A 14387-nucleotide genomic window follows, 5' to 3' on the forward strand; every position below is an offset into this window, starting at 1 on the left:
ATCTGTAAAATGGGAATTGAGATTGTGAGCCCCACGTGGGACAGGGACTGAGTCCATCCAACCTGATTTGCTTGTATCCACCCCAATGCTTAGTACAGTGCCTGGCACGTAGTAAATGCTTAACAAATACCATAATTATTATTATCATTATTATTATTATATAATAATCAAGGTGGGATAAGATAAGTGCTTGGATTAATGTGGCAGCAGCTTGGATGGAGAGGAAAAAGCAGATTTTAGTCATGCTGTGAAGGTTTGAATTGAATTGTGGATTGAATATGTGAGTTGAATGAGAGAGAGGAGTCCAATATAATGCTAAGGGTATGGGCTTGTGAGACAGGAAGGATGGTGGTGCCGTCTACAGTGATGGGAAAATCAGGGAGAGGACAGGGTTTGGGTGGGAAGATAAGGAGTTCTGTTTTAGACATGTTAAGTTTGAGGTGACAGGAGGGCATCCAAGTAGAGATGTCCTGTATTGTTGTACTGTACTTTCCCAAGGGCTTAGTAGAGCACTCTGTACACAGTAAGCACTTGATAATTGCGATTGAATGAATGAGGAAATGCGAGACTACAGAGAGGGAGCGAGATCAGGGCTGGAGATGTAGATTTGGGAATCAGCCATATAGAGGTGGTAGTTGAAACCATGGGAGTGAATGAGTTCTCCACGAGAGAATAGAAGGGGACCCAGAACTGAACCTTGAGGGACATCCACAGTTACAGGTTAGGAGGTAGAGGAGGAGCCCGTGAAAGAGACTGTGAATGAACAACCAGAGAGATAGGAGAAGCAGGAGAGGACAGTGTCAGTGAAGCTGAGATTGGATAATGTTTCTAGGAGAAGGGGGTGGTCGACAGTGTCGAAGGCAGCTGAAAGGTCGAGGAGGATTAGGATGGAGTAGGGGCCACTGGATTTGGCAAGAAGGAGATCGTTTGTTTGTCTCCCCCTCTAATAACAATAATGGTATTTGTTAAGCACCTACTATGTGCCAAGCACAGTTCTAAGCGCTGGTGTAGAGACAAGGTAATCAGATTGTCCCAGGTGGGGCTCACAATCTTAATCCCTATTTTACAGATGAGGGAACTGAGGCACAGAGAAGTGAAGTGACTTGCCCGAGGTCACACAGCAGACAAGTGGCAGAGCTGGGATTAGAACCCATGTCCTCTGACTCCCAAGCCCGGGCTCTTTCCACTAAGCCATGCTGCTTCTCTAAGCCAATCTGCTTCTCTAGACTGTAAGATCATTGTGGGCAGGAAACATGCCTGCTAACTCTGTTGTATTGGACTCGCCCAAGCTCTTAGTTCAGGGGTGTTCACATAGTAAGCATTCATTAAATATCATTGATTGATCGATTGATTGACAGAAGCTTCAGCTTAACCAGCCCATCCCCTGCAGAGCCTCTGGGGGCCCTGCTGCCATTGTCGCTAAGTGGCAATATTCATTCATTCGATTGTATTTATTGAGCACTTATTGTGTGTGCAGAGCACTGAACTAAGTGCTTGGGAGAGGACAATACAACAAGAAAATGGACACATTCCCTGCCACAACGAGCTTACAGTCTTGGGGTTGGGGGAGACGGGAAGACAGAAATAGCGGCAGCAGCAACAGCCCTGGCAGCCTGTCCACCAGTACGTACACAGCACTTAGCTGGGCTGCTGTAGCCATTTGGATGGGGGTTTTTTGTTTTGCTTTTTTATGGTATTCGTTCAGCGCTTACTATATTCCAGACACTGTACTAAGCGCTGGGGTGGATAATAATAATAATAATGATGATGGCATTTGTTAAGCGCTTACTATGTGCAAAGCACTGTTCTAAGTGCTGGGGAGGTTACAATAATAATAATAATGGCATTTATTAAGCGCTTACTATGTGCAAAGCACTGTTCTAAGCGCTGGGGTGGTTACAAGGCGATCAGGTTGTCCCACGGGGGGCTCACAGTTTTTATCTCCATTTGGCAGAGCCAGGATTTGAACCCATGACCTCTGACTCCAAAGCCCATGCTCTTTCCAGTGAGCCACTCTGTGGATACGAGCTAATCGGGTTGGACACAGTCCCTGTCCCATATGGGGCTTGGAGTCTTAATCCCCCTTTTACAGATGAGGCAAGTGAAGCACAGAGAAGTTAAGTGACTTGGCCAAAGTCTCACACAGCAGACAAGTGGCGGAGCCAGGATTACAACCGTGCTCCTGCTCTATCCATCGGGCCATCGCCCCGCTTCTCTATCCCTGGTTGAGATAGAAAGTGATGGTAAATCCCACAGTTTGATCGTAAGTTCCTTGAAGGCAGGGAGAGGGTGGGCATTTTGTACTCCTTTATAGCCGATGGACGGATTTTCAGCTAGCCTGTCCCTGTCAGGTAGATATACAGCCCCAGCCCGCCTCCACCTTCACCTAAAAAGAAAGTATTTGAGTCACCTCTATTCTGTGGTCCGAACTCAGTGGGGCTGCAGCGTTGTTTCTAATGGGAAGCATTGTGGCTTAGTGCAAAGAGCATGGGCTAGGGAGTCGGAGGCTGTGGGTTCTAATCCCGGCTCCGCCACTTGTCTGCTGCGTGACTTTGGGCAAGTCGCTTCACTTCTCTGGGCCTCAGCCCCTCATCATCTTGTGGTTCCCTGGTGGTCTAGTGGTTAGGACTGGGCGCTTTCACCGCCGCGGCCCGGGTTCGATTCTCGGTCAGGCAAAGTGGTACGTTACAACTTTCCTAAGCGCTTAGTACAGTGCTCTGCCCATAGTAAGGGCTCAATAAATACGATTGATGATCTTTCGAATGGGGATGGCGAATGTGAGCCCCAGGTGGGACAACCTGATGATCTCGTATCAACCCCAGCGCTTAGAACAGCGCTGGGCACGTAGTAAGCGCTTAGCAGATACCATGATCATTAGTAATAAAGGCACTTTTCCAAACGAGTCGACTGCCATTTATTAAGCATGAGGGAAAGACGCAAGCATGTCTACTCGGGCCCCCGGCGGGTTCGTATTCATTCATTTCACGTCGAATGAGGTGAGGGGACGATTAGGCCGACTGGTCCCTCGCCTTTTCCTCAGAGGGAAGACTGGAGAGCTCTGCTCTCTGACGGGGGAGAGGTAGGCCATTCCCCCCCACCGTCCCCCTTCGCCTGCCGTTGAGAGACGGAACGAGAGACGGAAGGAAGACGAGAGGGAAGCCTCGGTCGCGAGTCCCATTTGGGGGGGAGGGGGGGCTCCCTTCACGTGCGCGCGCGCCCGCCCGTCAAAGCCCTCGCCGCCCCTCAGGCGAAGGCGCGCGCCCAGAGGAAAGGGAAGCCCCCGGGGGCGGGGGCGCCCGCGCGCGCGCGCGCGCGCCCGAGCAGGGGATCCCGACGCGTCACGATGACGCCAGCATCCCGGTGTGTTGTGGTTCGCGTGTTGACTCGGTTGCCGCGGGAGACCCTGTGCGGTGGGGGGGGGGGGGGGGGGGGGGGGCGGGGAGAAGGGGGCGGAGCGGGCCCGGGGAGGGGCGGACCCAAGCCGCTTCAAGACCGCAAGCTTCGGTCTGTCGCCGCCGGTTTATATACTGCGGCTAAATTTAGGCTGCGCCCAGTGCGCGCCCCCATCCGGGACGCGTTTCCGTGGCGGCTGCGATTGGCCGGGCCGGCCGCGCGCCCTTCTATAAGGCTCCGCCGGGCCGGTCCCGCGCCTCATCGTCCTGTCAGTGCTGCCTGCCTCAGCCGCTCTGTTAATCGAGTCAATCCCCTCCCAAACACTGCCATCCTCTCCTCCTCCTCCTCCTCTTCTTCCTCCGTTCCCCCCCCCGCTCCGCTCGCCCGGCCAGCCCGGCCATGGCGCTGAGCGAGCCCATCCTGCCGTCCTTCGCCACCTTCGCCAGCCCGTGCCGGGAGCGCGGCTTCCAGGAGGTGAGTCCGGACCGGCTTCCGTCTCGACCCCTCAGTGGCTTCGGGACCCCCGGGCTGTACCCAGCCCCTCCCGGGCTCGTCCCCTCCCCAGCCCACCCAACGGTGAGCGGGGACTCTGACCCCCAAGCGGGTCCTTCCTCGGCCGGCCGCCCGCTCGCTCGGGCTCCTTCCCCGTCCCTGCGCTCACGACCGTTCTCCTCCTCCTCCTCCTCCTCCTCCTCCCCCTCCCCTCACAGCGGTGGCCCCGCGGAGAGCCGGAGCCTAGCGGCACTGACGAAGACCTGAACAGTGTCCTGGACTTCATCCTGTCCATGGGGCTGGACGGGCTGGGCTCGGACTGTGCCTCGGCCGCCCCCGCCGAGACCCCCGCCACCTTCTACCCGCCGCCGCCGCCGCCGCCGCCGCCGCCGGCGGGCTGCTACCCGGAGCCCGGCCCGCCCCCGCCCGCTTACGGGACGGGCCTGATGTCCGAGCTGCTGCGGCCGGAGCTGGAGCCGCCGCCGCCGCCGCCGCCGGCCCTGCACGGCCGCTTCGTCCTGGCCCCGTCGCCTTTCGGGCCCTTCGCCGACGGCATCAAGCCGGAGCCGGACTCGGACAGCGCTTTTGGGGCGGCGCTGGGCCGGGGCCCGCGGGCCGTGAAGCGGGAGGGCAGCGCTTCCTGCATGCTGGGCTACGAGGCCGGCCCGGGCCCCGACACCCCGCCGCTGAGCCCCGACGGCCGGACCCCGCTGCCCGACGGACACGCGCGCCTGACCGGCCCGCGGCCCTTCGCGGGCCCCGCCGCCTTCGGGCCCGCCGGCTTCGCCGCACCCCCGCCGCCGCCGCTGCACTACCCCGGCCCTTTCGGCCTCTTCGAGGACGGCCTGGCCCTGGCTCCCCCCGCCCCGCGCGGCCTGCTCACGCCTCCTGCCTCCCCCCTGGAGCTGCTGGAGGCCAAGCCCAAGCGCGGCCGCCGCTCCTGGCCCCGCAAGAGGACGGCCACCCACACGTGCAGCTACGCCGGTTGTGGCAAGACCTACACCAAGAGTTCGCATCTCAAGGCCCATCTGAGGACGCACACCGGTGAGGAGACGGAGACCCGGGAAAAGGCAGGGTTGGGGGGTGGGGGAGGCGGGAAAGGGAGAGGAGGGCCTTAGGCCCAGCTGCTTAGCAACCGCGAGAAGCCCAAGGGGTCACCGATCACCTGTCACCGCCACACCCCAAAACCCAGGCTTTCAAAATGGACTTGACGCTTAGCCGAACCAGGGTGGAAGCGTGTGCGCGCGCGCGTGTGTGTGTGTGTGTGTGTGTGTGTGTGTGTGTGTGTGAGTAATGGAGGGTAGCCAGTACACCACCACCACCACCGGCTAGACGTCTTGCCACCCTTCTAAACGCTCGTGTCCTCTCTGTGTGTCCCTCTCTCTCGGTTACAGGCGAGAAGCCCTACCACTGCAACTGGGACGGCTGTGGCTGGAAGTTTGCCCGCTCGGACGAGCTGACCCGGCACTACCGCAAACACACGGGCCACCGGCCCTTCCAGTGCCACATGTGCGACCGAGCCTTTTCCCGTTCCGATCACCTGGCGCTGCACATGAAGCGACATATGTAGTCGGGGTCTCGTCCCGGCGATGCCTGTAGCTGGTACTACCGGGCAAAGCCTCCGGCCGGGGACTGCCAACCTCCCTCCCAGAATGTGACTGGTATTTATTGGGTTGCCGTAAAGGGCTAGAGTCCAGCGGGACTGTACTTGTACATAGCGTATCTCCCCTCATCCGCCCCGGACCACCGATTAATTAAGACAAGGTTTGTACGTGGAAACCGCCTGACGCTGCCCCCGGATGGGACTGAGTGAATGTCGGACCGATCTCAGATGGAAGGCATGGTTTGAGAAGACTCCCTGTGCTTGACTAGTTTTGTTTTCAAAATGGTGCAATAATATTCTTGTCGTGTTCCCTCAACCATGGACTACACTAGTATGGGGCTTGATGCCTTGTAAGAAAATGCAGCCTTAATTCTACTGCCTAAAATGTTTTATATAGTGTAAATAATTTTGACAAATATTGTTAATGTAAATAGCAAAGACCAATGGGTATTTTGCCTGTTTCTGTTTTCTATGGAAAAAAAACCAAATGTTTTTTTAATAAACAAATGTTTTTTGCACTCTTTTAGTATGTGGTGGGATTGATTTCCTAAACCTCTGCAGACCTCGTCGCCACCCAAAGTTGGCATCAGAGCTAACGCATAGTACAAGGGCTAGTACAAGGTTCTGAGTCTCCGCGACTCGATGGGTACTGTTTAAGCTGGGGTGGAATGGGAAACGTGACGGATGGTGAGGGGCAAGGAGCAGAGTCTTCCACGTTCCCAACTCACTACTTGAAAAATGGTTCACGTGGGTCTGTCCTGGCTGGGCCAGGACTATTTTCATAGTCTCAATGTTTTCCAGCTGTGGTGAGTTTGCCAGCAGCATGTGGGTTTTTCCTATAAATTTAAACACTACATTTCTGTAACTAGGGAGGCTTATTTTAAGACAGCCTCATACATAAATGATCTCCTCTTCCCCAGGGCTTGGTGGGGGGAGAAAGTGGTGACCCAAGCGACGTGGAACCCTGGAGCCCAGCTGCTCTTACAGACTCCTCTAGCAAGCTGGTCCTATTTTGGCAGCTTTTGAAGTTCAAGTCTATTCACTGGAGTATTGCAAAGTGCCCTCTGGGGCTTGGATTTTTTGTCTCAAATCATAAGGCAAATTCTCAGTTTTATTTTGCCTGCTCTGCTCGAATTCCAAAAAGGACAGTTGGCGGGCTAGGCTTTTCTCCTGAACAGGGATATAAATTCAGGGTCCCTTAAGACGTCGGCTAGGTCAAATCAAGGTAAAGTGTGCTTTGAAGAACTACACCCTGAAAATTAGAGATGAATAAAGTGCCTCAGGATTTTGTTAACGGGGGCAAAAACACCTAAATGCTGCCCAGCTTCTCGTGCCAAAGTGGATCAGCACTCCACTACATCGAGCTTTTAGAAGCGTCTCCTAAGCAACCTAACTGCGGGATGTTGTAGCTCGGCGTGATAACGTTCTCTGGGTGGAAAAAGTAGGGTAGGGGTGTCAGTCAAGAATCCAAGCGACCGAGGCTATATTCGAGTAAGAGCTAATGTGATGCTTCTGTGAAAGCAAGCTACAACTATTTCTGTACCACAGATTTGTTTTGGGCCAATAACTGATGTGGGTGAATGAGTTCTGCATTTTACTCTTTAGGTTTGCATATTTCAAAGTTAAATTCAACATCATTTCATTGAAAAACAGCCCCTGCAGTAACCTTAGTTACTAACAATTGCACAATTTGTTTCCAGAAAGTGAAAGACTTCTAAGTATGTTTTAAAATAATCACACACCATGTTGCAATAGTCCTAGATATTTCCTCCTACCTTCCCCTAGATAAAACCTGTAACAAGCATTTGTATGTACAAGCAGCTGAGTGTTTGGTAATCCTCAGAAAGCAGAATTTAGAAATCAAAATTTGATTCATCTTTCTGGATCAACACTTTGCCAACTTCCTCTTGTACTTTTGAAGATCTAAAAAAAAATCCTCCCTGAACATTTTTGTCACATCTTCTGCAAAAAACATTTCCACAACACCAGAGCATGAAATTCCTTCCTCTGCACGTTAATATCATTATTATTATATTTGTTAGGCGCTTATGTGTCAAACACTGTTCTAAGCGCTGGGGTAGATACAAGTTAATCAGGTTGGACACAGTTCCTGTCTCCCACGGGGCTCAAGCAGGATGAAATTTGCTTTGCTTTATTTTCCTCAGTCCTGGCTCATTTGATGAAGCTGCTCTGTGTTATCACGGGGGTATTTAAGCAAAGCAAGCACCTAAAAACAGAGCCTTAATTTAAAAGTTATTTTCGAAGTATGTCTCTCTAAATGCAGTGTTTTGTTTTGGCTTTGTTTTTCCACAAGAGTAAGTTGAGGTCACATTCAATGAAAGGCAACTCGGCCTCTTTGGCCTAAGGACATTTTCCTTGCTTATGTCAAAGCACCTGCCAGGTTTTCTGGCTTTTTGTTGTCTTCCTACATCTGAGTTTGATTAAACTAAAATGTGAGATGGGAATGAAACTAATGTTGAGTTTCTGTTTTCTTGAGCGTCTCCAATTTAATAGGGTAGAAAGTGTTGCATAACATCTACTGCTCATGTATTTTTCATCAGGAGACAAAAGAACATAATCTAGGAGGATCAGGCATAACAAAGGCAGAGCAAGATCTTTAGATGCAATTATCCTCAGCTTACTCACAGCCCTGAAACGGAACACCTGTTGACATTAGAAGGATTTTTTTTTCTTTCTTCTTTTTCGCTTTTTGAAAGGAGGTTCTTTAACTTGAGAGAGACACCGTTTTCATGCTAGATCAGGCCACGACCTCTATCAAATTCGGTTCGTCGACGATCTCGTGCATCTTTTCACCGGCAAATGTCACCACCCTGTAAAATATTGGCATTTCTTTTTCAGCAGAAAATAAAAGTCCCCTTTGCCTGACATTCATTAAAAAAAAATATGTTATTACACCCTGCAAAGAGGAGCACCACGTGAACCTTTGGATAATCTGCATCATCTTCACCCCATTTCCAAGGCACCTTTTTTCTCCAAACATGTCAGAGCTAATCACTAAGCTAAAGTGTCCAGTACGGTGTTCTGCATACAAGAAGGGTCCAGTAAACACGACTGGTACGATTAACAGGCCAAACTGAAATGAGGGCAGCTCAGACCTAGCTAGGGATATTGCAACTACTAAAGGGCCCTTCAGACAAAGGATATTACAAGCGTGTAACAGCTCTGCAGCAGAGCTGCAGGATGATCAGTGAGAGTCTTGAGCGAGCTCCATGCACTAAGAAAAGCACGGTGTAGTGGATAGAGCCTGGGGCCGGGAGTCAGAAGGTCATGGGTTCTAATCCCTGCTCTGCCACTTGCCTGCTGCATGACCTTGGGCAAGTCACTTCACTTCTCTGGGCCTCAGTTCCCTCAACTGTATAATGGGGGGGTTGAGACTGTGAGCCCCCTGTGGGACAGAGACTGTGTCCAACCCAATTTGCTCGTATCCACTCCAGCGCTTAGTATGGTGCCTGGCACCCAGTAAGCACTTGACAAGTACCATAATTATGACTATCATAGAACCTGAAGAGGAGTTGTGTCCAGCTGAAGTTTCAGGTAGAGTTGCAGTCAATCGTATTTATTGAGCGCTTACTGTATGCAGAGTGCTGAACTAAGTGCTTGGGAGAGCATGCTGTAACAGTAGACATGTTCCCTGCCCACAGCGAGCTTACAGTCTAGAGGAGAGGGAGTCTAGAGTTAAGGCGGGACTACAACGATTAGACCAGACCCAGCTTAAAAGCACTCCTGCTTAGCACCTTTTGTCTGTGCGACATTTCATGCCTGCGGTTTACCCTTGATTGCTGTATATACACTTACCCACTGTATGATCTTGGGCAAGTCACTTCACTTCTCTGTGTCTCAGATCCCTCATCTGCAAAATGGGGATTTGATTCCCGTTCTCTCTTAAACCGTGAGCCCCATGTGGGACCTGATGATCTTGTATCTACCCCAGCGCTCAACACAGTGCATGGCACAGCGAAAGCACTGAACAAATACCACTATTAATGCAGCAGCACCTTTAGGGGCAACTGGCTCGCTAGCTACACTTCTTTTTGGAATGTGCTTGTCCAGGGGATTCACACCATTCATGGAGCTTTCTCATGTTTCCTTGCCTCCAGGTATCTCGGTCGAGAACCGACTAGGAAAATCACTGGGTGAGACCTATTGCCTGTTGAGATCATCAGCTTGGATGAGCTAGCCATCTTCTCGTTTTCTTGATATCACAGGCGAAGAACACCAAGATGAAATATTTTTATATCATCTAAGATAATACACAAGGCTTCGCTAATTCATAAAAACACTACACTACTCTGTTGGCAGTTTCATGGCTTTGGTCTCTTCCCAGGTTTTAACCTATTATGGATATGTAACAAATCAGGAGTGAACCTCTTTACATGAGGAGCCGGTGGTATGATACCACCATCAAATCATAGGCACATTTTTTTTAAACATTTTTCTCTAGTTCTCTAAACACCCAAATGCAGCTAAAGCCAAAAGGCCTCAAAATGGGCCTGAAACTGGGGGAAGGGTAATTCACTCTGAAGCTCTTTTAGACTACGAATTGTTTTCTCCTTCAACATACACATTTTGTCGGCTTTCTTTTTTATATTTTTAATGTTTTGAATGTTTTCTAATGTTTGAGGAGCCCAGTTTCCCGGTACCTTATTTTACTAGAGAGCTGGTTAGACCGTGCAGATACAGGGCAGTCTGGAACGAAAGGCTCAAGGGCTAGCAGTGATGTGCAGGAAGCCGCTCCCCCTTAGAGAAGGGACGAGAGCTTGGAATCGAACCGCGAAGATCATGTGCTTTGGGCTGTGCCAAGTGAGATACTTAGGATGTAGAACTGCCGCTGTCCTCTCGGAAGATTGCTGACAGGTCAACTCTCCAACTACCCTCTACTTCCCCACAGATAGATAAATTGCCTCTTCTGAATAGTTGCCGCCCCTCAAGTTGTCCAGGATGGTGGTTGGCGTGAAGAGTTTAGCCACTTGGTCTAGCTAAGACTGGGGAATTTTGGCTCTCCTCTAGGGGGCGCTCCAGTGGATCGTTTCTCCTGTCTCTCCAGTCCTTTTGACTGCCTCATTACTGACGTTGTTGGAGACAGAAAATACATCCTTAGGAGGGGCAATATCTCTTCACTTTACCTAACTTCCCTATCTTTCCATTCTCCCCAATTTGGTTCACATGGGCGGGCCTCCTCGAGCATTCTTCCCTCCCAAAAGGCGGGTGTGCTTGAGGGCCTTGAACCCTAATTTTTGTCCCCCCAAATAGGATGGGGATGATTACATGACAGGGACACTAGCCTGAAGAACCAGTCTTTTCTTAGTTGATTTTTAAAACTTTTTACCCAAGAAATAAGTACCGACCCATGAGCCAATACCACACGCGCAGAGTCGCCCGGAAATCTTGGTTTCTCAGCAGCTCGAATGTCCCATTTCTATTTGCAGATGCACCGCTTTCCTGAAAGCCTCTGCATCACACTCAGGCCCGGACGGTGCTTGCGGTCTACAGTTCATCTCACACCTATATCGCCTGCTCAGCCCCACTGCTGAGGGGCTTCTGTCCTCAATCAAGAGGCAGGATAATTTTCAATTTGGGTGGTGGGTTTTTTTTTTTCTCTCAAACCCTAGTATTCCTCTCTTACATCAAAACTAGTCAATCTTGCTTTGGAGTGGATGAGAAAAAGTCTGGTTGCACACATCCTTCCCAAGCGCTTAGTACAGTGCTCTGCACACAGTAAGCGCTCAATAAATACAATTGATTGATTGATTGATTGATCCTCAGAGGATGCTTCTTGGAAATCCTGCTGTACCATCCTCTCCCAAGCGCTTAGTACAGCGCTCTGCACACAGTACATGCTCAATAAATTCCACTGAATGATTGGACCCAGGCTGTGAACTGAAGTCAACTTTCAAATGCAAAGTGATATTCTCAAATGTAGTGACCTAGGACAATACACTCATCCCACTCACTTGAGTTCCCGGACCAGAGTTTTTAGACTGAGAGAAAGATGCCAACCCTCACCTCTGAGCCAGGTGTCCAGAGGCAATCCTAGCTGGAGAGACCATTTACACGGGGTTATTTTAAGGGTGCTTTAGTTCTAGCTAACAGGCTACTCCTTGGCAGGACAAAAGACTGATTAGTTTTTGTTTAGAACAAAAATCAACGGCGCAGTTTATCGACAGGACTTGGGTACGGCTTAACTGCCCTTTTGCTCATTTAGTAGGGTTCCAGGGATGCTATCCTCAAAGAGAAACAAATCCTACAAAAAGGTACTATAGCCAAATAGCAATGTCTGGAAACAATTTCTTACCTAAATGCTGAAGCCTTCACTTTCTATCGGGCAAAAACTACTAAAGAGCCTATTTCTCTTCTCACTGATTCAGGCTGCGGCGTATTCCTTGAAGTAGCAGTCTCTTCACTGTCTCCCAGGCATATCCTTTTAGACTGTGAGCCCACTGTTGGGTAGGGACTGTCTCTATATATTGCCAATTTGTACTTCCCAAGCGCTTAGTACAGTGCTCTGCACATAGTAAGCGCTCAATAAATACGATTGATGATGATGATTCTTATTCCCCTGTGAGTTCCTGAAGAGCTTGAATAATCACATCATCAGAAAACATCTGTACTCTTGACACTAAGATTGTCCCCAACCTCATTTATTTATCTTACAGGGGCATTGAGCTTGCTTTTCAAAGATCTGTTTCAGAAGAACCATGATTTCTCAACTTCAAGAACACAGTGTTTTTGGTTCAAAAATTCTGTGGTCTTTTCCGCTTCTGGGGCTCTCTCAATGGAGAGCTAAAAAAACATCCCCAACCACTTCAGTTCTGACATGGCCCGTGGAAATGCCTTTTGACCTATCAATCGACCGTATCTATTGAGCACTTATTCTGTGCAGGGCACTGTACTAAGCACTCAACTCCATCCTTTCAGAGAGTAGGATGAGTTGACTCCACATCAGAGTCTCTCTCAACTACCTTTTTATTGGAAAATTAACTGGAGGTAGGATGGGGGATGGCTGGAGATTTGAGGAGAGCAGCAGAGAACTCTTAAGGTTCATCGCCAAGAGCATAATAATAGTAGTAATAATAATAATGGTAGTAGTATTTATTAAGCACTTACTATGTGCCAAGCACTGTACTAACTGCTAGGGTAGATACAAGACAATCAGATTCACAGTCTAAGTAGGAGGGGGGAGAATTTAATCCCCATTTAACAGATGAGGAAACTGAAGCACAGAGAAGTTGTTAACTTGCCCAAGGCCACACAGCAGGCAAGTGGCAGAGCCGTGATGGGTTTGAAATCACACCCGCTGGATTAATTGTAGAGGTTTTCCTGCCTAATAAACTCGGGTATTTACGCACATTAAGCTGATGCTTCCTGTTTGAGTCCAGGATTCCTGGAATGACGCTAATGATAACCAGAGACAGCAAAATGTGCTGCTAGCCCCAGGTACGGACTGGGAAGCTAAGAGCTGCTGAGGATCAAGGACCCCGCAACAGGCATCAGCAATTGAAGAAGTCTGTAGAGTTATGTGTGGGTGTTGCGGGGAGGAAGGGGGGAAAATCAGAGTTCATGGACCCAGCACTTTCAGGGCTTCCAGAGGGAGCACTTCCAGGCTGCAGCTTAGGACACACTGCCATCACCGGGGTGACGGGATTACAGGCGAGTGAAGGGGTGGGGGAGGAAGAGGAGGAAGGACATTCAAGAAGGCAGCAAAGAGCAGCTACTTAAAAGCAGAAGTCATGGCCCGGTCCCAGCTGCAGGCAGAGGCCGATACTTCACTATCGAGCACACAGGGGCGTTGCCCTTATATTGGTGTTGATCACACAGGCAAAAAAGATTCTCTCAACTGTCTGAAAATGTTCACATTCCCCGTCACATTCTCTAGCTGTTGCTCCTTAGAGGCATCAGGTCTGCCTTTTCTTTTACTAAGCAACTCTGCTTTAAACTTGGCCCTTTAGTTGGCCAGGAACTAGGGAAAGCAGAAAGCAGCACATGAAGAGACCACTTGTACTCTCTCATTAGAGGGTAAGCGCCTCATGGGCAGGGAATGCATCCCTTGCTTGTTTTGTACTTTCCAAGTGCTTAGTTCTGCGCATCACATCCAACGGGTGCTCAATAACGACTACTATTACTACTATTATTATGATTACTACTATTACTATGATTACTCCTACTACTATGATTACTACTTCTATTACTATTACTTCTACTACTATTACTAATAACAATAATAATAATTCTGGTATTTGTTAATCAAGCACTAAGCACTGATATATATATATACACACACAAGTTAATCGGGTCAGACACAGTCCCTGTCCCACACGGGGCCCGCGATCTAAGTAAGAGGGAGTAGGATTTCATCCCCATTTTAGAGATGAGGGAACCGAAGCACAAAGAAGTGAAGTGACTTGCCCAAGGTCATGCAGCAGGCAAGGAGCAGAGCCGGGATTAGAACCCAGGCCCGTGCCCTTTCCACTAGGCACTGCTTCTTCCTACTTTCCTAATACTATTCTATCCATCAATCATATTTATTAGGCACTTCCTGGGTGCAGAACACCGTACTAATAATAATAATTATGGTATGGGAGCATACAATATAACAGAGTCAGTAGACACACTCCCTGCCCACAAGGAGCTTACAATCTAGAGGGGGAGGCAGACATTAAAATAAAATACGTACATAAGGGCCGTGGGGCTGAGGATGGCGTGACTCTCAAGGACTTGAAGGACACAAACCCAAGTGCAAGGGCATCACAGAAGGGAGGGGGAGTAAGGGAAATGAGGGCTTAGTCGGAGAAGGCTCCTTCAATCTAGCCCTCACAACAGCCCTGTGAGGTAGGGTCAGGTATAATTATTATTTCTACTACCACTATTATTATTATTACTA

General features: G+C 49.7%; 2 protein-coding genes across 5 annotated transcripts in view; one reads left to right on the top strand and one right to left on the bottom strand.

The window, feature by feature from the left end:
• Window positions 1-3612: 3612 nt before the first annotated feature.
• KLF2 (Kruppel like factor 2) lies at window positions 3613-6014 on the top strand. Its single transcript, XM_038772785.1, has 3 exons — window positions 3613-3867; window positions 4104-4929; window positions 5280-6014. Exons 1-3 carry the CDS (start codon window positions 3793-3795, stop codon window positions 5453-5455), a joined length of 1077 nt encoding a protein of 358 aa, XP_038628713.1. The 5' UTR covers window positions 3613-3792; the 3' UTR covers window positions 5456-6014.
• A 1637-nt stretch (window positions 6015-7651) lies between these two features.
• The window catches only part of EPS15L1 (epidermal growth factor receptor pathway substrate 15 like 1), a 153649-nt gene continuing 146913 nt past the window's right edge, over window positions 7652-14387 (bottom strand). For 2 of the 4 annotated variants that reach the window (XM_038740024.1, XM_038740023.1), the window contains one exon: window positions 7652-8319. In XM_038740024.1, the coding sequence (XP_038595952.1) occupies window positions 8299-8319 (21 nt within the window). In that variant the 3' untranslated portion in view covers window positions 7652-8298. The remainder of the gene's footprint in view (window positions 8320-14387) is intronic. The other 2 variants (XM_038740018.1, XM_038740015.1) reach the window with 1 other exon arrangement.

This window comes from Tachyglossus aculeatus, chromosome X1, assembly GCF_015852505.1.
Source record: "Tachyglossus aculeatus isolate mTacAcu1 chromosome X1, mTacAcu1.pri, whole genome shotgun sequence".
NCBI lineage: Eukaryota > Metazoa > Chordata > Mammalia > Monotremata > Tachyglossidae > Tachyglossus > Tachyglossus aculeatus.